General features: G+C 48.6%; 6 protein-coding genes across 8 annotated transcripts; 3 read left to right on the top strand and 3 right to left on the bottom strand.

Moving 5' to 3' along the window:
• Positions 1 to 570: 570 nt before the first annotated feature.
• LOC108164402 (chitooligosaccharidolytic beta-N-acetylglucosaminidase) lies at positions 571 to 3,995 on the top strand. Of its 2 annotated transcripts, none has more exons than XM_017300057.2 (3): positions 571 to 853; positions 2,096 to 3,633; positions 3,692 to 3,995. In XM_017300057.2, exons 1-3 carry the CDS (start codon positions 720 to 722, stop codon positions 3,871 to 3,873), a joined length of 1,854 nt encoding a protein of 617 aa, XP_017155546.1. In that variant the 5' UTR covers positions 571 to 719; the 3' UTR covers positions 3,874 to 3,995. The 2 variants fall into 2 exon arrangements, with proteins under 2 accessions (XP_017155546.1, XP_033246370.1); XM_033390479.1 differs by lacking the exon at positions 571 to 853 and adding an exon at positions 1,260 to 1,450.
• Positions 3,996 to 4,558: 563 nt separating this feature from the next.
• LOC108164404 lies at positions 4,559 to 6,666 on the bottom strand. Its single transcript, XM_017300069.2, has 3 exons — positions 6,350 to 6,666; positions 5,611 to 6,141; positions 4,559 to 5,555 (listed from the first exon to the last, which is right to left on the bottom strand). Exons 2-3 carry the CDS (start codon positions 6,075 to 6,077, stop codon positions 4,748 to 4,750), a joined length of 1,275 nt encoding a protein of 424 aa, XP_017155558.1. The 5' UTR covers positions 6,078 to 6,141; positions 6,350 to 6,666; the 3' UTR covers positions 4,559 to 4,747.
• Positions 6,667 to 7,498: 832 nt separating this feature from the next.
• On the top strand, positions 7,499 to 9,302 carry LOC108161123 (ribosome biogenesis protein NOP53). Its single transcript, XM_017295348.2, has 4 exons — positions 7,499 to 7,704; positions 7,757 to 7,930; positions 7,983 to 8,720; positions 8,787 to 9,302. The coding sequence occupies exons 1-4, from the start codon at positions 7,577 to 7,579 to the stop codon at positions 9,184 to 9,186; spliced, it is 1,440 nt and encodes a 479-aa protein (XP_017150837.1). The 5' UTR covers positions 7,499 to 7,576; the 3' UTR covers positions 9,187 to 9,302.
• On the bottom strand, positions 9,191 to 12,707 carry LOC108161099 (RNA cytidine acetyltransferase). 2 transcript variants are annotated; one of them, XM_017295340.2, is made up of 5 exons: positions 12,386 to 12,707; positions 11,870 to 12,317; positions 10,526 to 11,810; positions 9,493 to 10,462; positions 9,191 to 9,417 (listed from the first exon to the last, which is right to left on the bottom strand). In XM_017295340.2, the coding sequence occupies exons 1-5, from the start codon at positions 12,586 to 12,588 to the stop codon at positions 9,294 to 9,296; spliced, it is 3,030 nt and encodes a 1,009-aa protein (XP_017150829.1). In that variant the 5' UTR covers positions 12,589 to 12,707; the 3' UTR covers positions 9,191 to 9,293. The 2 variants fall into 2 exon arrangements, with proteins under 2 accessions (XP_017150829.1, XP_017150830.1); XM_017295341.2 differs by having other exon boundaries at positions 9,343 to 9,417; positions 9,489 to 10,462.
• A 545-nt stretch (positions 12,708 to 13,252) lies between these two features.
• On the top strand, positions 13,253 to 14,155 carry LOC108164830 (probable U3 small nucleolar RNA-associated protein 11). Its single transcript, XM_017300756.2, has 2 exons — positions 13,253 to 13,821; positions 13,889 to 14,155. The coding sequence occupies exons 1-2, from the start codon at positions 13,348 to 13,350 to the stop codon at positions 14,096 to 14,098; spliced, it is 684 nt and encodes a 227-aa protein (XP_017156245.1). The 5' UTR covers positions 13,253 to 13,347; the 3' UTR covers positions 14,099 to 14,155.
• A 3,223-nt stretch (positions 14,156 to 17,378) lies between these two features.
• LOC117186032 lies at positions 17,379 to 18,778 on the bottom strand. Its single transcript, XM_033386080.1, has 2 exons — positions 18,621 to 18,778; positions 17,379 to 18,560 (listed from the first exon to the last, which is right to left on the bottom strand). The coding sequence occupies exons 1-2, from the start codon at positions 18,668 to 18,670 to the stop codon at positions 17,474 to 17,476; spliced, it is 1,137 nt and encodes a 378-aa protein (XP_033241971.1). The 5' UTR covers positions 18,671 to 18,778; the 3' UTR covers positions 17,379 to 17,473.
• Between the last annotated feature and the right edge of the window lie 3,523 nt (positions 18,779 to 22,301).

Below are 22,301 nucleotides of genomic sequence, written 5' to 3'. Positions count from 1 at the left end.
CTGCTAATACTGCCGATAAGCCCGGCTTTGCAGCGTTTTTATACCCGGTACTCAAAGAGTTAAGGGGTATATTTTATTTGTGGTGGAAGTGGATGTGTGTAACATCCAGAAGGAAGCGTTTATGACCCCATAAAGTATATACATTCTTGATCAGCATCAATAGCCGAGTCGATTTAGTCATATGTGTTTGTCTGTCTGTCTCAGAGACTACGATTTAGCATTATTTCAAAATTTCGCCCCGCCGCCTCAAATGACGAAAGTCTGTGGCAAGTCTGTAAACCAACAACCCAGAACCGTAGAGAAGGAGCATGTCTACAAGTCTTGAATCGGATCAATATAGCCAGAAAGAACAAATTAAATATCAGTGTCTACGTAACGCTTTCTCACACTCTGCCTTGGGAAGTGTGCGCCGTCTGACGGAGGGAGGCGAGATAGCAACACACACATACTGACTGAGTATCGGGTATAAATGTAGAGCCGCGGCCCTAGCCTCGGCTCACAACATTCCCGCTCGTTTTTAATTCAGTTTCCAGTCAGCATTCAGTTCTGCGTCCATTTGCTTGTGTGCCGGCCCCCCTAGTGTGTCGCTGCAGCAAGTGAAATTTCACCTACTTTTTTTCTCTTTTTTTTTTGCTTTTTTTTGGCTGTCACTATCTCGCTTTGGTGCATATTGTGTATAAAACGAGCAGCATAGCCAGGGAGTACAGTTAGAAAGGAAGATGCGGTTCAGCGGCCACAACCGTTATCCCTGCTCGACGGCGACAGCGGCGCTGGCATTCTGCGTTTGCCTAGCCCTTGGCGCAGGACCGACGCAGGGCGACGACAGCGCCGAGGCGATCGGCAGCAGCAGCAGGTGTGTCCCTTTTCCCATATCCCCAAAAATCGATTAAAAGTGCACTCCAAAATCCATATCAAACCTAATGTCGCTGAAGTGAAATTGAAACCAAGGCCTCGGAGGAAAAGTGGTTTTTCCAGACAGCTTTCCAGCTTTTCTCTTGTGCAAAAGTGACGATCTAACGATCCCATAAATGAAACCGAAAATGTTTAAGTTTAAAGTGAATTATTTCGGAATAGATGAAAGTAAAATTTAAATCAATTATAAAAAAGTTTGTGGTTTTTTTTGTTAAGTTTTGAAGTATCTATGCAAACAAAAGGATAAAAAGACATTGTTTAATATCCTTTTTGGGTCAAACCTACAAACCCAAACGGAATAAGGGTATCATTTGATATACATATTTGTATGGTTTGGCTGTCATTATCTCGCTTTGATGCATATGGTGTATAAACCGTTAAAACAGTTAAAAACGAAGTTGCGGTTCAGCGGCCACAACCTTTGTTACTGCTCGACGCCGACAGCGACAGCGACGCTGGCTGTCTGCATTTGCCTAGCCCTGAGCGCAGCGCCGGCGCAGTACGACGACAGCGTCGAAGCGATCGGCAGCGGCAGCCGGTGTGTTCCCTTTTTCTATAACCGCAAAAAGCGATTAAAAGTGCAATCCAAAATCCACTTTTAACCCAATTTTGATCAAGTGAAATTGAAACCCAGGCCATGGAGAAAAAGTGGTTTTTCCAGACAGCTTTCCAGTTTTTCTCGTGTGCAATAGTGAAGATCTAAAGATCCTGTGCAATAAATATTTCATATATCATATTCATTACATGGAATAGAGAATTCCTGACCTTGAAAGACGGTTTCTAAAAGTTCCCCCAAGCTTGAACAAAGGGAACAATTCATGCTCAAACGAACTTAAATGCAAGATAAATAAAACTGTGGTTCCCTTAACTTAAGAGATTACTGAAAAGATCCCCTTTAAAAGTTGATATTTGTTTTGTATATTTTGATGGGTCTTTGGGCGGCACTACCACGAATCATTATCGAACCGCAAAAGCCATAAAGCTATTACAAACTACAGATACAATACAACAATTTTTTAGTAAAAAATGTTCCATAATAGGCAAATATACGATTATACGAGTAGATCCTCTGCAATCTTTGTGGGTCTTTCGAGTGGAACGGAACCGCCTCGAAGAAGAATTTGATAAACTTATCGCTAGAGTCTTCCGCCCGAGAGTACATAAACATATTTCCATATTTCAGAAAGTGGCTCTGCAGCCAAACGGACATCTGTACGTCCGAGGATGATATGGAGGATGGGGCGCAGTATCTGGAGGAGCGATTCGAGAGCCAAAGAGACTGCCGGCTGTCGTGCGGCAAGTATGGATCCATCTGGCCGATGCCGACGGGGGAGGAGTGCAGCCTGTCGCACGAGCGGGTGCACTTTGATCCGTGGAAGGTGCGCTTCCATGTGGTGGCCCCCAGCGAGGTGACCACGCAGTTCCTGCGCGAGACGAACCGCCTGTTTGTGAGCAATCTGCTCAAGGAGTGCAGCCGCAACTGCACATTGGCCAGCAGCAAGCAGATCCTCGTGCGGGCCACTGTGAGCAGCGACAGTCTCGTCCTCGATTGGCGCACGGACGAGAGCTACTCGATGGTGCTCCGCACCACGGAGACGGCCACCTTCGTGGACATCCAGGCGGCGACAGTGTACGGAGCGAGGCACTCCTTCGAGACGCTCAGCAACCTGGTGGCGGGGAGCGTGACCAACGGCCTGCTCCTCGTTAGCGCCGCCCGCATCTCCGATCGTCCCGCCTTCCCGCATCGCGGCGTGCTCCTGGACACCTCGCGCAACTTCATACCGCTGCGGTATCTGCGCAGCACCCTCGACGCCATGGCCGCCTCCAAGATGAACGTCCTCCATTGGCATGTGGTGGACACGCACAGCTTCCCGCTTGAGATCACCCGTGTGCCGGAGATGCAGCGCTACGGCGCCTACTCCGCCTCGCAGACCTACTCCCGCACGGATTCCGTCAATCTGGTGAAGTATGCCCGCCTCCGGGGCATCCGCATCCTCATTGAGATCGATGGGCCTTCGCACGCGGGCAACGGGTGGCAGTGGGGCCCGGCGGCGGGCCTGGGTAACATGTCCGTGTGCCTAAATCAGTCGCCCTGGCGGCGCTTCTGCGTGCAGCCGCCGTGCGGTCAGCTGAACCCCCTGAACGATCACATGTACGCGGTGCTGAAGGAGATCCTCGAGGATGTGGCCGAGGTGGGGGCACCGGAGGAGACCGTGCACATGGGCGGCGACGAGGTGTTTCTCCCGTGCTGGAACAACACGGAGGAGATCGTGACGAAGATGCGGGCCCAGGGCTACGATCTCAGCGAGCAGAGCTTCCTCCGACTGTGGTCGCAGTTCCATCAGCGGAATCTGAACGCCTGGGACGACATCAACGAGCGCATGTATCCCAGCATCAAAGAGCCCAAGCCAGTGATCCTCTGGTCCAGCCACCTGACCGTTCCGAAATACATTGAGACCTTCCTGCCCAAGGAGCGGTTCATCATCCAGACGTGGGTCGACTCCCAGGACCCCCTCAACCGGGACCTGCTGCAACGCGGCTACCGCCTGATTGTTTCCACCAAGAACGCCTGGTATCTGGACCACGGCTTCTGGGGCAGCACCAGCTACTACAACTGGCGCACAGTCTACGCCAGCGGCATGCCGATGGGCAATCACGGGAACCAGGTCCTCGGCGGCGAGGTGTGCATGTGGAGCGAGTTTGTCGATCACAACTCCTTGGGTAAGTGCATGCCCTTAGCGAATCCCCCCTCAGATCATTCATTTATCCGATCCTTTAGAGTCCCGCATCTGGCCACGAGCTGGTGCGGCCGCCGAACGCCTCTGGTCGAATCCAAAGTCCTCGGCTCTGGTGGCCCAGCGTCGCTTCTATCGCTATCGAGAGCGCCTCCTGGCACGTGGCATCCATGCGGACGCCGTCATCCCACGCTGGTGTGTCCTACACGAGGGGAGGTGTCTCTAGACAGAGGTCCCGGACATGGCCGAACAGCACTGTGTATATATGTTTTCAGTCTACTATCAGTTATGTTATCTCCATCGTTAATTATCCATACAACAAAAAAATTCATTCTTATCTAACAAGAATCGAAGTTTTTGATTGATTATTCGAAGAGGAATCACAGTACTTGATATGGGATGCATAAGATCTTAATTAACTCGTATCTGTATCCAATCTTGGTGTTTCACGCGTCATACGGAGGGGCCCCTCATTGGCGTTATATGCTGCTTTTAATATTTATCCATTCTTAAACATTTGGAGGGTTGTTTTAAATTGAATCCAATGTTTTCCATATCCATTTGTTGGGTTTCATCTTTAAACTCTCCTCTTCGAATTTCCTTTCCGATCTTCTGCCCAGGACTTTGGTATTATATATTTCTGCGTTTCGGCAAATTCTGATGCTGGTCTTAAAAGCTTGAGATATAAAATGTTTTCATGTTGCAACTTCATTGTTTGGAAAACGGTGCTGGCAATCCACAAATAATTATCCGAATAATCCGAAAATAGGATTATCCCAAGAGATTATTGTCGTATTGTCCGAAACAGCATCAGCCAGATCAGTGATCAATCGGGAGAGACCCGCTGTAAAAGTAAAGAATTACAAACAAACGAATTTTTCGTTAAAATATTCTACAACACGACTTCCACATGCGATTACACTATAGTCCATATAATGGGACACTCTATTTCGTACAAAAAAAAATTACATTATATTAAATAGGATATACGATGTGCGATATGATGTGGGGTAGAATATGTAGCCAATAATACTGGGGGCCCTTTTTCATTGTCCTCCACTGCCTTTGATCTTTTTGGTGCTCCTTACAATCGAGGCGCTCTATTTGATGTAGTTCTGGTCGATGGCGTGCTTGAAGATGTCGGCCAGACGCTGCTGCTTGGCGGACTCCTTGAAGGGCGTAATGTTCCAGATGTCGGTGAGAATGGCATTCTCCTTGATGGCATCCAGGTCGGCGACCTCTTCGTCCTCCATCATGGTCATGGGCAGCGATTCAATTCCCATGCCGCAGCCGAAGCGTCCAAACTGAACGAGCTCCGCCTTTAGCGAATCCCATGAGATGATCGACTCGGCATTGCCACCCAGATCGGTGATCAGGCTCTGGGCACTGTCCAGATACGCGCGCAGCAGTTCCTCATAGTGCTTCTCGCGCAGCTCCTGGCTGGTGCAAGAGTAGATGAAGAAGCTTAGGTCGAGGGCCAGTGAGGAGCAGCGTGCCAACTGGAAATCGATGATGATAATGCTCAGCGGCTGGCTCTTATCCCCGTAGCTGGTGAGGAAGTTGGGCGTCCAGCAGTCGCCGTGCCCGAACACGCTCAGCTTCGAGCGCGTGGACACGAGGTCTATCAAATCGTCGAAGAGCGACGGCTGCAGGAAGTTGTTGCCAATCGTCTCGTACTTGGTGTTGGGATAGGTCTTGGCAATGGCGTCCTTGGCGACGTTCTCGGCCAGCCCCAAGAAGCCGGTGTACCACTCGCGGGTGTGCTCCCCGTAGTAGGTCTCTTCCAAAGCCGAGGCGGCCTTCTCGAAGTTCTTCGGGTCCAAGGCATTGAAGGCCAGGGCCACGCCATGGTAGCGCCCCAGAGTGCGCATCGTGAGCAGGGCATCCGGCAGAGCAATGTAGTCCTGGCTGCAAGAGATTGTTTCAGTCATCGCTATAGGCTGCTGGAATGGATGAGACTCACCGAACAGGTGCTTTATAGCCGCGTTGTCCCACATCCTCCAGAACAATGAAATCGTTGATGCCATCGCACAAGGAGGCATAGCACTTGGCGTACTCCACAAAGGGATTATTCGGTTTGGGCTGCCTGGCTTCCTGGAAGGCCTCAATGGCTGGAATGACCTTCGTGTAGAAATGGATCTCGTTCCGGAAGAATATCACAGACCGGAACAACCGACGCCTGTGCAGATTGTCCGGCATGGCCTTGACGATGGTATTCACCTCCAGCTCCACATCCTTGCCATCTGGGCCTGCCTTAACGCCAAAGATGGTGATGCGAAAGACGCGGCTCAAGTAGGCATCGCCCTTCTTGCCGCTGGGACCGAACTTGTACGAGGTGTACTTGGTGCCACCCGCCTTCTGGAAGATTTCGTCCAGCGTCGCCTCCGAAAACTTGGCGGAAATGTCTCCCAATTTCACAGTTGAGCTCATCTTGCCGGCTGATGGGTTAGTGTTTCCGCTCGGGGATCTTTATCTGGTATTTGTAGCAAACAATCTGCTCGAAAATTAGATAATATTCAATTGATAAGCGGACAGCACTTGACATTCAGCTTTAATCAGTGAAAAACATCTTCGGCAGCGACGTTTATTCTGGCTGGGTTTGTGTTTGGACACGTCAGTAGTTCCCGATTTACACTCGCAGCGCTGCCTCTGTCCTCAGCCACTGTGAGCGCTGGCGGAGCGGCGGCGCGGCGTTAACTTACCGGCTTTTATTCAGCGGCTGCTTCTGGTTGTTGCTCTCGCACTGCTTCTGTGTTGTAGTTTTTTTATTCGGAATCCCGTATTTATTGCTCGCCCTTTTGCTTCTAACGGAGTGCGACTTGCTTCTGTGGATTGCCTGAGCGAGTGGCTTCCTTTTAAATTGAGCCCAAAATTTGATACGGCTGAATGGTCCGCAGAAACGCACCCACAAAATTACGCACGTTGATGCAAATTTTTGTGCAACTGACACTTGTTGGGTATAGAGATGCAGTTCGTTAGCTACATGCCAGAGCTACTTTCAGCTATTTAGCTATTAAAGATAGCTTCGTTACTGTACGATTGCATATATTTATTGTACATACTGCAAAGATTCACTGTTTATAAGTTGAGCTTGTTTACCCTGTTGCTGATATATTTTTCAGCTATTTCAATTATTTACCATACCATATCTAGCTTTTTTAGGTATACATGTATATTTAATATCAATTTTTAGCTCTTTATACCAACTGTTGCTCTCCTCGCAAAATATTATTATTATATTATTGTTTGGTGCTGAAATCAATAATATATGTTTCATTTAGCATGCAAATCGTGTTGTTGCTTAGTCATTTTTGTATTTCTTAGCTGTGAAAAGCAGTTGTTATTGCCCATCACTGCCGAGGGCACTATCGAGCTGATACCATCAATTTCATCCTATTACATTTTATTTTCAACGGCATATAGAAATCCAATAAAAGCAAGTATTTAGAATAAGCCAGTTAAGTAAAAAATGGATTCATAAATCGTATAAAATTATGTGGGCATGGCAAAATGTTCTATCTAGCTAATAGTATTCGACGGAATATCAAAATTGAACAATAGGAACGACTATCCTCTTTCGTTTTTTTTGTTTGACCATTTTCGCTAAAACCTCTTTTTACGCAAAATGCAATAAAAGCAAGTGTTTAAAACAAACCAGTCAATTAGAAAATAGGTTTATTAATTCGATAAAATTATGTGGGCATGGCTAAATGTTCTATCTAGCTAAAAATTTTCCACGGAATATCAAAATCAAGGAATATGTATAGTAGAACTTGAATTCGTCAGTATATTTACGGTATATTTCTGAGGGTCGGACGGTATATTTTAACGATAAATCCGCGGTCACACTGCTCCCTCTCCCCATATTCATATTGCACGTGTGCCGCTCTGGCACTTCAATTTGTTTTCGTTTTTAAACATCTTTTACCATGACTGCCGTGGAGCCTGGAACGAAAAAGAAGCGCATTTCGAAGAAAAACAAATCCGCCTGGCGCAAGACAGACATTCAAGATGTAGAGCAGTTCCTTGAGGATCAGCGCCAGGAGGAGCGCATTGGGTGGGTTCTTGCAGCCCCGAATCTTGGAGTTTTCTTAACTTTTTCCACACAGCACGTTCACAGAAAAGCAGGATGAGGATCTATTCGTGCTGGACTCCACGCCGCTGAAGGCAAAGCCCACTGTGCTGAGCATCAAGCAGAAGCGGAAGCTGAATGCCAAGAAGCCCATGCGCACATTCCAACCCATGGAGAACACATCCAAAGTGCAGGATCCCATTGTCAAGCGGTAGGTGGTGCACCTTTGTATTGATCCTCCAAATGCAAGTGCGTTCTTTCAGCAATCATGTGAAGCAAAAGAAGAACGGACGCAATATTGAAATGGAGGTGTGTAATCCCACCAAGCCGCGCCATCGACAGGCCAACAGCGATCGGGGCCAGTACTATGTAAAGATGGAGCAGCGCCTGGCCGACAAGAAGAGCAAGAAGACCAACTTTGACAACGACATTTGGCAGGATGTGGACTTTCGTGACAAGATTCCGGGCCTGAAAGACGAAAAGGGTTGGATCAGCCGCGATCTGGCCCTCCACATAGCTGGTAACGTGGGTAAAAAGTTGGTCAAGACTCACGCCAGTATGCACCACAAGACCATCAAGGGCAAGAAGTTTGTCCCTCCACATCCCGGCATGAGCTACAATCCAGCACTGGAGGCGCACAAGCAGTTGTTGTCGGAGGTCGTGGAGCGTGAGGAGGGCATCATCAAGAAGGAGCAGCATCTGAAGCGCGTCACCACTAGTATGTTCAGCAAAGTCACACCCGAGCAGCGCGACGAGCTTCGCCTGATTGAGATGAGCGAGGGAATGGATGAAGATGCGGATGAGAAAGAGGAGGAATCCGAGCAGGAGGAGGATGACACAAACGATTCTTCGGATAAGGCCTATCGCACAATCAATGCCGCCGTGGAGCGAGATTCAAAGAAGAGCAAACAGGCCCGCCGCAAGGAGCTCAAGCAGAAGGAGCTGCAGCGCAAAACGGAGCTCAAAAAGAAGCTCAAGCAACAGACAGCCGATCTGATCCGGTAAGCCATCTCCCCCCATCCTTTCGCCTTATCTGTTACTAAGTTTGGACTCCACTCCTCTTTAAGCATCAAATCGATTCGCCATGAACTGGATGACGAGGCCGAGGACCTGAACGACCTGAAGAAGCGTCGCAAGCAGCGGGCGGAGAAGAAGAAGTTCGAGCCGAAGCGCCTGGGGCGACACAAGTTCGAAGAGCCCGATGTGGATGTCAATATGCCCGAGGATCTGGCCGGCAATCTGCGCAACGTGAAACCGGAGAGCAATCTGCTGAAGGACCGATTCCATCTGCTGCAGAAGAACAACATGCTGCCCACAACGGTGGCCGTCACCCGCAAGAAGGCCAAGGTGAAGCGTTTCGAGCGCAACTCGCACAAGGATCCCGGAACCAGCTACCAAGATCTGGCCGATCGTCGTCGTGCCGCCGCCAAGGCGGCCAAGCAGACCCAGGATACCATTCAAATATAAGGCCTTAAATCATCGATTATATATATTCGGTTTTTTTCCTCGTTTAACAAAAATGTAATTAATTTTCTACAGAAATTAAAATCCACCCACACATAGGGTGGATCTTCCTAGATCAAGGACTTGCCCAGACTGCGTTTCTGTTTTGGATTGCTCTTCTTTTTCTTCTTGGCCTGCGGTCCGGCCAGCTCCCTATCCTCGATCGGCTCGATGGCACCGCTTCTCAGGTGTCCACTGGGTAAAAGAGAGAGAGAGAGATGAATGAGATGGCCATTGAAATGAGGGGAAAGCTGCTGCACGCGCACCTACCTCTTGACGGAGATGAGACCGCTGTCGACGCCACTGCCGTTCGTTTGCAGGGCCTTGGACCAGTCCTCTTCGGTGCCCTTGATCAGGAACTCGTCCAGCTGCTCGGCCTTGAGGCGCTTAAGCTCCTTGCGCTGCTGCTTGCTCAGCTTCTGGGCAGTCTGGTCGAGCTCCTGGTCGAGCGAGAGGCTGATCGGCTGGAGGTCCTCGCCGCGCGGCAGATCCGCCTCCTGCAACATGCCGCCCTCGATGTGCTGCTCGATGATGGAGCGGAAGCACTGATTGCACTTTTTCATGGCATCAAAGAACTTTGCCAGCAGCTGGTTTCCCGGCATATTCAGCTCCTGCCCGAGGGTGTCCACCGTCTTGCCTTGCACACCCAATGCCAGGAGAATGCCCTGCTGCACCAGGTCCAGCTGCAGGGACTCGAACCGGCCCTGGAAGTACAGCTGGGCGATGTCTGTGAGGAGGTCGAGGATCAGCCGGAACTCGGACTGCTGGCGCGCGTAGCTCTCGAGGCGTTCCAGGTCGTGCGGCAAAAAGAACACGTCCAGTGTGTTCTTGTCCAGGGGTTTACTGCTGCTCCCAGACTCCGCCGCGGACTTGTTCTTGAGTAGTGCCAGGCAGAGTTTTGTCTCAAACTCTCGGAACGTCTTTCCCATCAGCTTGAGGACACGCCGCCTAAAGTCCTGGTAGTAGAGCCCCAACCACGGAGTAGTTGTGGGCGTGTGCAGCATGATGCAGCTGTGCTCGGCGGTCAGTTCGTTGGCCTTCTGGCTGAGGTACACGGGCACAAAGCCGGCGCTCTTCCAGAACTTTAGCAGCTCCGGCGTCAGGCCATACGAGGTGCCAATGTAGTCCACAGGCTCCGGTGTGCGCTCGTGCAGGCGTTGCAGGAGTGTGGGAATGTTTTTCCTCGGCCGGATCTGCTCTTTCAGGAGACTCAGTTGCTCCTCCTCCACCTCTTCTATGCCTGCAGGGGATGCGGAATGAAATGTTATTTCGGGAGTACTTTTGGGGAGGGTAGAATTCTCACCATTTTGGCCGCCATCCTTGGAGGCAGTGGGTCTATCCAGGTCCAGGTTTGTGTGCCGTCCGGCATAGTAGTCCTTGAGCAACTGAATCGCCCGCTTGCCATAGCCCATCCTCTGGTAATTGGGATGCGTGGCCACGCGCACAATCCGAACGCCGCAGAGCTTGGGAAAGTCCACATCTCCATACTGCTCTGCAATGTTCCAGGGTATGAGGTCGCCGGCGGCCTTCTTGCCGCGTCCCAACGATTCGCTGATGCTCTTCGAGGAGATCTGTCCTTCCAGCGACACTTGGATGACGACGAGGATTTCGGGAAGCTGATCGAGACGCTGGACGGGACCCAGCAGACAGAATAAATGATGCGCTGGGGCGTCGCTCATCATCTGGAGGTCGTTGGGAGTGTTCTTGTAGTGGGAGGAAACGTAGATGGAGACGAGGCGATGCAGGAACGACTCGGCTGCCTTGTGGTAGGAGAAGAGAGCGTCGCGATCAATGTAGTACAGCTCGCAGGCATCGGGTGTAGGGCAGCCGGAGCTGATGGACGGCACAGTGCTAGCATCCAGACAGAGCAGATTTATCAGCCAGCGCTCGATGTCGTCGTTCTCCTGGTACCGAATCGATTCATCCAGCTTCAGCGGCGGCCGGGCATTGTTCTCCTTCTGCAGCTGCGAGATGAGCTTCAGGCTGAGGGAGCGTCCTGTGCCCTCGTAGCCATTGATGGTGCTGGCCATGAACACCAGATAGGGGCCGATCATCTTCTTTACTAGCGGCAGCGGAATGGCGGCCGCCTCGTCGATCAGCAGCAGATCGGCGGCATTCAGCAGATGCGTGTCGCTGGGCGCTATATACTGGATGGTCTGCCGGCTGCTCCTCGTAATATTGATCCGGATGATGGCCTTCTTGTAGTCGGCATTTGTCGACCGGATTATGGTGTAGTCCGCATGCTCCTGATACTCGAGCGCATCGAATCCCTTCAGCACAAACTCGAACAACGTGATCAGATTCTCGGGATGCGGCGAGGTCACGTAAACATTCACATAGCCAAAGGCCACGGCCGCGGCTATCGAGAGACCCAGGGCGGCCGATTTGCCGCGACCACGTGCCGCTGTCAGAGACATGGGCGGCTCCAGCTGCTTGTCCACCAGCACCTCAATGAACTGGGCCACGGCATTGGCCTGGTCGTAGGTCTTGCAGAGGTTAACCAAGGCCCCCGCCGGCTGTACATTCATCAGGCTCTCCTTCAGATCCTTTAGGCTGCTATCGTTCTCAGAGCGCCCCGCTCCTGCAGGCTATAATAAAAGCACTGGAATGATATTACCACACAACCACTGATCGAATCGGTTCTTACGTTCACTGGGTCCACATTGATGGTCTTTGAGCTGAGGGGGAGCACTGTCAGGTCATCGTTGACAACCAGACAGCGCTTGCAGTCGGCCAGCGACAGGATCAGACGCTCGTTGAAGCGGCAGGTGACTGTCTGATGGGCCTCGGTGCGGAATCGCTTGTGCACATCCATGCTCATCGTGTAGAGCTGCTTCAGGGACTGTAGGGTCTTCAGCAGCAGAATGATAAGGCCGCCGCCCTCGACGGTTTCCACTGTGCGAGCCAGCAGGTTCGGCGTCAGAGCCTCAAAGTCCTGCAGCACGCACACGCCATATGTGCGGCCCAGGACCGCATGTGTCTCCGAGTAGTAACGCCCATGGATGGTGGTGGCAACACGGAAGGAATCGAACAAATCCGCCTCATTCACGTCCACCTTGCCCACGGCAATCTTCTTGGCCCGCTTTTTGCCATGGCTGAAGGAAAGGAAGGGAATTACGTGAAAGTTGGACATTTGCCAGACAATAACTGATCCCCCACTCACTTGGATATGGCCTCGTCTTTGTTCTTGTAGCACCACAGCACTGTGGGGCGCGCCTTCACCGTGGACTTGGTGAGGATGTCGTAGAGTATGGGCACTTGGTCGCGCGCCTTGTCGCCAATGATGATGAACATGGTCCGATGGCCCAGCTTGACGCCATTCTCAATCATCACGCGTATGCGATTGTCAATTTTCTTCTTGACCATCTTGGCTAACTCTTGTACTAAGCTCTAAATCTAATAAATAAAAGAATTATCTGCGAGAGCCGCAGAAGTTCAAAATGCACGTGTGCGCTCTAGTCTCGATACGCATCTCTATGTGCGATAGTTGTTCCTCTTCACAAGTATTCCGTGACAATTTTCATATATGTTTATATATGTACATATATCGTTGGGATCGCTGGGATCTAATTCAGTGCATGAACGTTGTATGAACTGGCATAACAATATACTGTATGGTTAAAGACAGCAAAAATTAGTCGTAGTAATTTTAATACATATTGCTCACAATTTACTAGAATGTTAATGCTTTAAGGTAGAAATCGCATAACTACTTGCGGCTGTCACGGTATCAAAATATCGCCCATCCCCAGATAGCCAGCGATAGCAGCTCAAAACTTAGTTCCATTCTGAACGAACTAAATGGTTCAGAGGGAACCAAGTGTTAAATACCAATGCAACGCGTATATTCAAAATTTAGTGATTTTTGAACTCCAAAAAATTTTCATAGTTCAATTATATATAAAATCATAACTAGTAGTAGTTTTGTATGTATGTAATACATAGATCTATTATATGTATTTTATTAAGAACAGAATGAACTAGTTCCGCTTAGACGCTTCACAGCACTTGAATGTCTTGTCTTTTCCAGCACTCCATTTGTGGCTCGCACGTTTTTGTGTAAACAAATGTTTTTCGAGTCTTAAACATTAGTTACACTGTAGAAGACATATATAAATCGGAGCCATGTCCTCATGGAAGAAGGCCAACAAAAGCAACCAGAAGGTGCATCGCGAGCGCCACCAGCCAGATGCGCGTCAGCATCTGGGGCTGCTCGAGAAGAAGAAGGATTACAAGAAGCGCGCACTCGACGCCCAACGCAAGGAGAAGACCCTGAAGCTGCTCTACAAGCGGGCGCAGAACAAGAACCCTGACGAGTTCTACCACCACATGATCAACTCGAAGCTCTCGGACGATGTTCACCACGAGAAGCAGGCCAAAGACGAGCACACACCCGAACAGCTGTCCCTGATGCAGACCCAGGATCTTAAGTATGTGGTGATGAAGCGTACCATAGAGCGTCGCAAAATCGACCGCCTGAAGGTCGAGCTCATGGACATCGATGCGGGTAAGGCAAACAAGCACTACACCTTCGATGAGCAGGGCAGAAAACAGCAAGCTACCCTGAGCGAGCGCCTCAAGGAGACGGAGGCCACAAAGGTAAGTTTTCCCCCTCGATTGAGTAGCCAATGTACACTAATGTACCATCTCTCCACCCCAACACCAGGAGCCCCTCGCACCCAATAGCACTAAGCAGCAGCGCATCAACGAGCTGAAAAAACGCGTGCAGCGCGAACGGGAGCTGAGCATTGTCCAGCAGAAGCTGCTGCTGAAGAAGCAGCTCAAGCAACCGCGTCTCATCAAGCCACAAAAGCTGAAGCCCGCCACAGCGGACAGGGCACCGGTCTACGAGTTCCGCTATGAGCGCAAAAAGTGAGGGATTACCAAAAGTTCCTCTTTTTTTTTTTTCTTTGAATAAAGCGATTAAGTGTTACTGGCACACGTGTCCAATTACTGAACGGTCGAGGAATATAGACAGGATTCTTGCCTCCGAATTCCACTTTATGGATGCATCTGCATCCATAGCGGGTGTATAACAAGAATCGTGATCCAAAACAAGGAAAGAAATTCGACTTAATTCGGAACCACTTTCACATAAGCTGTGTTGAAATTCCTCAAGATTCATCATTTTCGTGGAGTGTGGAGTGGATAATGGGCTAATCGTTCTCTCTCCATGATCGGAAATCATATTCTTCGAGTTTGACACTCGGTTTTCCGAGTCCTTTTTCTGATGGCAGTCGATTGGCAGGACTCTCCCGATCATGAAGAGACATGCCGCGCCAAGATCGGTCCATAAAAGGTCGAGATATAGCGTACACAAGAAACCAGTATTCTACAGATACGCCAATCCCAGTCTTCGGAAGGCTATATCTGAGACAAATAGGGCCAGATCGTAGAAGGACGCACTCTCCCAGGATCGTGAGGGCCCAGACTGTCGACTGGCATCAAAATCTCGACTACAAAAAGAGGCCAATTTTTTGAAAATTTAATGATGGTTATATCATGATTTTTTGTGAAAATCGCGAAAACATGGATGTCCTGTTTTCCGATGGCAGTCGATTGGCAGGACTCTTCCGATCACGAATAGACATAGACAAATAGACAAACCAGTATTCTACAGATACGCCAAAACATGGATGTCCTGTTTTCCGATGGCAGTCGATTGGCAGGACTCTCCCGATCACGAATAGACATAGACAAACCAGTATTCTACAGATACGCCAATCCCAGTCTTCGGAAGGCTATATCTAAGACAAATAGGGCAAGATCGTAGAAGGACCCACTCTCCCAGGATCGTGAGGGTCCAGACTGTCGACTGGCATCAAAATCTCGACTACAAAAAGAGGCCGATTTTTTGAAAATTTAATGATGGTTACATCATGATTTTTTGCGAAAATCGCGAAAACATGGATGTCCTGTTTTCCGATGGCAGTCGATTGGCAGGACTCTCCCGATCACGAATAGACATAGACAAATAGACAAACCAGTATTCTACAGATACGCCAATCCCAGTCTTCGCAAGGCTATATCTGAGACAAATAGGGCCAGATCGAAGAAGGATCCACTCTCCCAGGATCGTGAGGGCCCAGACTGTCGACTGGCATCAAAATCTCGACTACGAAAATGAGGCTGATTTTTTGAAAATTTAATGATGGTTACATCATGATTTTTTGCGAAAATCGCGAAAACATGGATGTCCTGTTTTCCGATGGCAGTCGAATGGCAGGACTCTCCCGATCATGGAGAGACATGCCGCGCCAAGATCGACTGCCGTATTGCAGAGATATAGCGTACAGAAGAAACCAGTATTCTACAGATACGCCAATCCCAGTCTTCGGAAGGCTATATCTAAGACAAATAGGGCAAGATCGTAGAAGGACCCACTCTCCCAGGATCGTGAGGGTCCAGACTGTCGACTGGCATCAAAATCTCGACTACGAAAAAGAGGCCGATTTTTTGAAAATTTAATGATGGTTACATCATGATTTTTTGCAAAAATCGCGAAAACATGGATGTCCTGTTTTCCGATGGCAGTCGATTGGCAGGACTCTCCCGATCACGAATAGACATAGACAAATAGACAAACCAGTATTCTACAGATACGCCAATCCCAGTCTTCGCAAGGCTATATCTGAGACAAATAGGGCCAGATCGAAGAAGGATCCACTCTCCCAGGATCGTGAGGGCCCAGACTGTCGACTGGCATCAAAATCTCGACTACGAAAATGAGGCTGATTTTTTGAAAATTTAATGATGGTTACATCATGATTTTTTGCGAAAATCGCGAAAACATGGATGTCCTGTTTTCCGATGGCAGTCGATTGGCAGGACTCTCCCGATCATGGAGAGACATGCCGCGCCAAGATCGGCTGCCGTATTGCAGAGATATAGCAATCTGATAGATAAGGTCATTATCTATGATTCTGCTTTTTTAGTTTTCTTGAATCTGCAATATTGTGGATGCAACAGATTTTCGTCGAAGAAACCAGTATTCTACAGATACGCCAATCCAAGTCTTCGGAAGGCTATATCTGAGACAAATAGGGCCAGATCGAAGAAGGACCCACTCTCCCAGGATTGTGAGGGTCCAGACTGTCGACTGGCGTCAAAATCTCGACCACAAAAATAAGGCCGATTTTTTGAAAATTTAATGATGGTTACATCATGATTTTTTGCGAAAATCGCGAAAACATGGATGTCCTGTTTTCCGATGGCAGTCGATTGGCAGGACTCTCCCGATCATGGAGAGACATGCCGCGCCAAGATCGGCTTCCGTATTGCAGAGATATAGCGTACAGAAGAAACCAGTATTCTACAGATACGCCAATCCAAGTCTTCGGAAGGCTATATCTGAGACAAATAGGGCCAGATCGTCCTTTGTGGGGGCGGAAGTGGGCGGGGCGAAGTTTTGAAATATTTTTGTAGCAGTGACATATCACAGAAGTCTGGATCCAAAACATCGTTGCTCTAGCTCTTATAGTCTTTGAGCACTAGGCGCTGAAGGGGACGGACAGACGGACGGACGGACGGACGGACAGACAGACAGGGCTCAATCGACTCGGCTATTGATGCTGATCAAGAATATATATACTTTATGGGGTCGGAAACGATTCCTTCTGGACGTTACACACATCCACTTTTACCACAAATCTAATATACCCCAATACTCATTTTGAGTATCGGGTATAAAAATATCAATCGTTGCAGAACTTTTGTTGAGTTTTCTTTGCCTTTCAATGCAGTCTTTAATCTATTATATTTTGGCCATAATTCAGCTGGCTATCATCACTTCTTCTACGCCTAATCAATGCCCTCAAAATACTATTTCGGTTATACGATGGCATCTCCTCTGCTCTGTGGAGTGGCCTCTGTCCCGTTTTTGTTTGGTAATACTCGAAAACGAAACGTTTTCTGCCACTGCCAAACAATTGGCGGGCGCTGACAAGTCACTTTTTTGTGCCCCACCATTCCCTCATTTTTTGTTGCCATCTTTCGTAAGCTGTCTGCCTGCCTTTCTTCACTTTCTTCGGCGATACGTATTGGCCACGGCTGAAAAAGGGAAACCCCAAACATTCAGTGGCTTACGCGAACGAATGCAAGAAGCCCGGCCTTTAGTGTGTGGTAGGGGGGCAGGGAGGGAAGGACAGGGATAGGGATATCCTTGAGAGCATTGGGCCCTCCGACAACATTTTATTTGAGACAGTTTGCTGATCAAAAACGTTGAGAATTTAAGTACATTTTATGGATCGTATTAGTGCCGGGAAGGGCGCGGGAATGGCGGCTGACGAAAGTCCAAAATGTAGCGATCACTCACACCCGGATAGCCACCCACGGATCGGGCTCCTCCTGCGTTGGACGATGCCTTCGGCGCATCGGAGTCGCTTTCCTTGGCATTCCAGGCGCCGTGAGACTTGGTCCTGATGGTGTGCGGACGTGTCGTCCAGCTGTGGTCATAAGTGTCCTTAAAATTGTTGTTCGCGAAGCTGCGAATCTTCGGGGAGCTGCACCCGTTTGCCGGCTTGTTGTTCGGCGTTGAGGTGCACCCGGTCCACATTGAGTGATCGAAGATGCCCGAAGGCGGCTCCCATGACTCCTCGCTCCCCGCGGACATCTCCGACATCATGTGGTGGGACATCTCATCGATTTCGTCGCGTATCTCCTGTATGACCCTTTCGAGGGCATCCAGCACCCGCCCATTCGCCTCCTCCTCGATGGCATCGTGCAGTCGCTGCTTTTGCTCCGATGTCAGCCGGAATTTCGGCGACCGCTTGACGGTCACCTGCGGATCGTCCGCCTGCGTGGAGATCCCGATCATGCCGAAGCTCTCGAACACCAGATTCATGCAGCGGGCATCCAGCGGTGCCCTCTCGCTCCTCGCGGACGAGGCCCCAAAGGGTCCCTTTCTGGCGAGCACTCGGGCCGTCTGAGTGGTCACGGGCTTGGGCGCCGTCTCAAATTCATTCTCATCTAGCGCTCTTTCTGTTGCCGTGGCCGTTGCCGCCTCCTGGTGCGGCACGGGTGGCTTGCTGCTGCTTTTGCTGTTGCTGGTGACGCTGTCCTGCCAAATTCTGTCCTTCATACGCACCCAATGGGGCAGCAGGGTTCGTGCCAATGGAGGCTGCTCCCCGGTGCCCGACGACGATTTGGACTGCTGCTGCCGCTTCGATGCGTGCCGTGGCTCCTCCAGGGGCGGAAAGTGTGCGGGATTGTCGTACGGCAGATCCCCCAGACACCCGGGATTGCTGCTAGTGCTGGCCGGAGCAAAGTTCCGCCAGACCCCGCGAGACCTCGCCTGCAACCGATCGCCCATCTGTCCGGACGGCGGTGAATGTAGCTTTCTGTGGTTTAGGGGAGGAGTCTCGTTACTCCTTTGCCTTGCTCCTCAGTCCGTTACTCACTTGGCTTTGTGTCCCTTTGGCGCTGTGGCTTTTCTGGTGGCGACGTTCATTCTAATACCTGTTTGACGTTTTTGCGTCAGTCGAAATATTCTATTTGGTTGGCACTCGTTGAGGGATTCACGCACGGCACACAGCCTTCTGGGATTGCCTTGAAGGTTTGAACCCCCTGTGAAACGAATTCGACTCGTCTCTGAATTTGGTTATTGCCGGTAAATCAGCTGTTTGCGTTTGCATTTCCCATTCGCGCGTTAACGTTGAATGATGGCTAAAGCAGCTTTTAACTGTGGCATGACTTCTCTCTCTATCAGTCGTTTCCCCCCTTTCAACACAGATTCTCGCAACTCTACAGTTATACCCGATACTAAGTCAGTATGGCTCTCCTCCGGCAGACGCTGCTAATATTAAACGACACGACAAAGAGTGCGTGCGAGAGAGACAGAAAATCAGTCTGAGCGTGACGTCGGGGGCTGCGTAGCCAGTGCAAATTGATTTGTTCCTATTGGCTATAAAAATGATCTGATCTGATCCAGATGCAGCAATCTGATAGATATGGTCATTATCTATGATTCTGCGTTTTTAGTTTTCTTGAATCTGCAATATTGTGGATGCAACAGATTTTCGTCCTTTGTGGGGGCGGAAGGGGGTGGGGCGAAATTTTGAGATATACGTTTTAAAGTGAGATCTAACAGGAGTGCGGATACCAAATTTGGTTACTCTAGCCTTAATAGTCTCTGAGATTTGTGAATATCCCCAGATTTTCATCCTTTGCGGGGGCGGAAGGGGGTGTGGCGAAATTTTGAAACAAACTCGTCTCGGTCCGATATATAAGGAGTGTGGATACAAAATTTGGTTGCTCTAGCTTTTATAGTCTCTGAGATCTAGGCGCCAATGTTTTACTCTAAGCAAAGCCGGCTATGCTACGTGTGTGTTAGAGAGAGACAGGGCGAGAAAAAAATGAAATTGTTTTCTTGATGCTGGCTATAATAAAAATACGATCTTATTCAAATTCTGCAGTCTACAAGATATGGTCATTCTCTACGATTCTGCGTTTTTGGTTTTCTTATATCTTTAAAAGGCCGATTTTTTGAAAATTTAATGATGGTTACATCATGATTTTTTGCGAAAATCGCGAAAACATGGATGTCCTGTTTCCGATGGCAGCCGATTGGCAGGACTCTCGCGATCATGGAGAGACATGCCGCGCCAAGATCGACTGCCGTATTGCAGAGATATAGCGTACAGAAGAAACCAGTATTCTACAGTTACGTCAATCCAAGTCTTCGGAAGGCTTCAAAATCTCGACTACGAAAATGAGGCCGATTTTTTAAAAATTTAATGATGGTTACATCATGATTTTTTGCAAAAATCGCGAAAACATGGATGTCCTGTTTTCCGATGGCAGTCGATTGGCAGGACTCTCCCGATCACGAATAGACATAGACAAATAGACAAACCAGTATTCTACAGATACGCCAATCCCAGTCTTCGCAAGGCTATATCTGAGACAAATAGGGCCAGATCGAAGAAGGATCCACTCTTCTAGGATCGTGAGGGCCCAGACTGTCGACTGGCATCAAAATCTCGACCACAAAAATAAGGCCGATTTTTTGAAAATTTAATGATGGTTAATTTTATCATCATGATTTTTTGCAAAAATCGCGAAAACATGGATGTCCTGTTTTCCGATGGCAGTCGATTGGCAGGACTCTCCCGATCACGAATAGACATAGACAAATAGACAAACCAGTATTCTACAGATACGCCAATCCCAGTCTTCGCAAGGCTATATGTGAGACAAATAGGGCCAGATCGAAGAAGGATCCACTCTCCCAGGATCGTGAGGGCCCAGACTGTCGACTGGCATCAAAATCTCGACTACGAAAATGAGGCCGATTTTTTGAAAATTTAATGATGGTTACATCATGATTTTTTGCGAAAATCGCGAAAACATGGATGTCCTGTTTTCCGATGGCAGTCGAATGGCAGGACTCTCCCGATCATGGAGAGACATGCCGCGCCAAGATCGGCTGCCGTATTGCAGAGATATAGCAATCTGATAGATAAGGTCATTATCTATGATTCTGCGTTTTTAGTTTTCTTGAATCTGCAATATTGTGGATGCAACAGATTTTCGTCGAAGAAACCAGTATTCTACAGATACGCCAATCCAAGTCTTCGGAAGGCTTCAAAATCTCGACTACGAAAATGAGGCCGATTTTTTAAAAATTTAATGATGGTTACATCATGATTTTTTGCGAAAATCGCGAAAATATGGATGTCCTGTTTTCCGATGGCAGTCGATTGGCAGGACTCTCCCGATCATGGAGAGACATTCCGCGCCAAGATCGGCTTCCGTATTGCAGAGATATAGCAATCTGATAGATAAGGTCATTATCTATGATTCTGCGTTTTTAGTTTTCTTGAATCTGCAATATTGTGGATGCAACAGATTTTCGTCGAAGAAACCAGTATTCTACAGATACGTCAATCCAAGTCTTCGGAAGGCTTCAAAATCTCGACTACGAAAATGAGGCCGATTTTTTAAAAATTTAATGATGGTTACATCATGATTTTTTGCGAAAATCGCGAAAATATGGATGTCCTGTTTTCCGATGGCAGTCGATTGGCAGGACTCTCCCGATCATGGAGAGACATGCCGCGCCAAGATCGGCTGCCGTATTGCAGAGATATAGCGTACAGAAGAAACCAGTATTCTACAGATACGCCAATCCCAGTCTTCGGAAGGCTATATCTGAGACAAATAGGGCAAGATCGAAGAAGGACCCACTCTCCCAGGATCGTGAGGGCCCAGACTGTCGACTGGCATCAAAATCTCGACTACGAAAATGAGGCCGATTTTTTGAAAATTTAATGATGGTTACATCATGATTTTTTGCGAAAATCGCGAAAACATGGATGTCCTGTTTTCCGATGGCAGTCGATTGGCAGGACTCTCCCGATCATGGAGAGACATGCCGCGCCAAGATCGGCTGCCGTATTGCAGAGATATAGCGTACAGAAGAAACCAGTATTCTACAGATACGCCAATCCAAGTCTTCGGAAGGCTTCAAAATCTCTACTACGAAAATGAGGCTGATTTTTTGAAAATTTAATGATGGTTACATCATGATTTTTTGCGAAAATCGCGAAAACATGGATGTCCTGTTTTCCGATGGCAATCCAGAATATTTTTCCCAATCAAACATATCAGTATTTATTTATTTATTTTATTATTCCACAGCGGGCTCAAAATAATCCTTAGCTAACTTATTAATATCTTAAATAATAACAAACAATTAAAAAATCATACATGAAATAGGAAAACATCTATAATCAACCGTCTGATGGCTACTTTCCCCTCGCATCCCAGCTTGCCATAGTTGGTCCGGTGGAGATTAACTTCAAAGGGTGCTTGGGTCATTAGGCTCCTTGCAGGCGTACTCAAGCCAATCCTACCAAGCAGGTCAGGGCTATCGATGTTACCCACATAGAGTTTATAGACAAAGATCTGAGCAGCAATGGTCCTTGGCTACAGCTTCAAAACGCGTAAGTGAATCAGTATATAATTGTGGACATATTCAAATATATTTTCTTTCACAGACGACTTATGTACCCAACATTTTTCCACAAGCCGAGTCGTATCCGATTTCCCCCCGCCAGACGGAGACTCATCCAAGCACC

The sequence above is a fragment of the Drosophila miranda genome, chromosome XL, assembly GCF_003369915.1.
Source record: "Drosophila miranda strain MSH22 chromosome XL, D.miranda_PacBio2.1, whole genome shotgun sequence".
NCBI classification, from domain to species: Eukaryota; Metazoa; Arthropoda; class Insecta; order Diptera; family Drosophilidae; genus Drosophila; species Drosophila miranda.
This window is presented reverse-complemented; position numbering and strand designations above follow the sequence as displayed.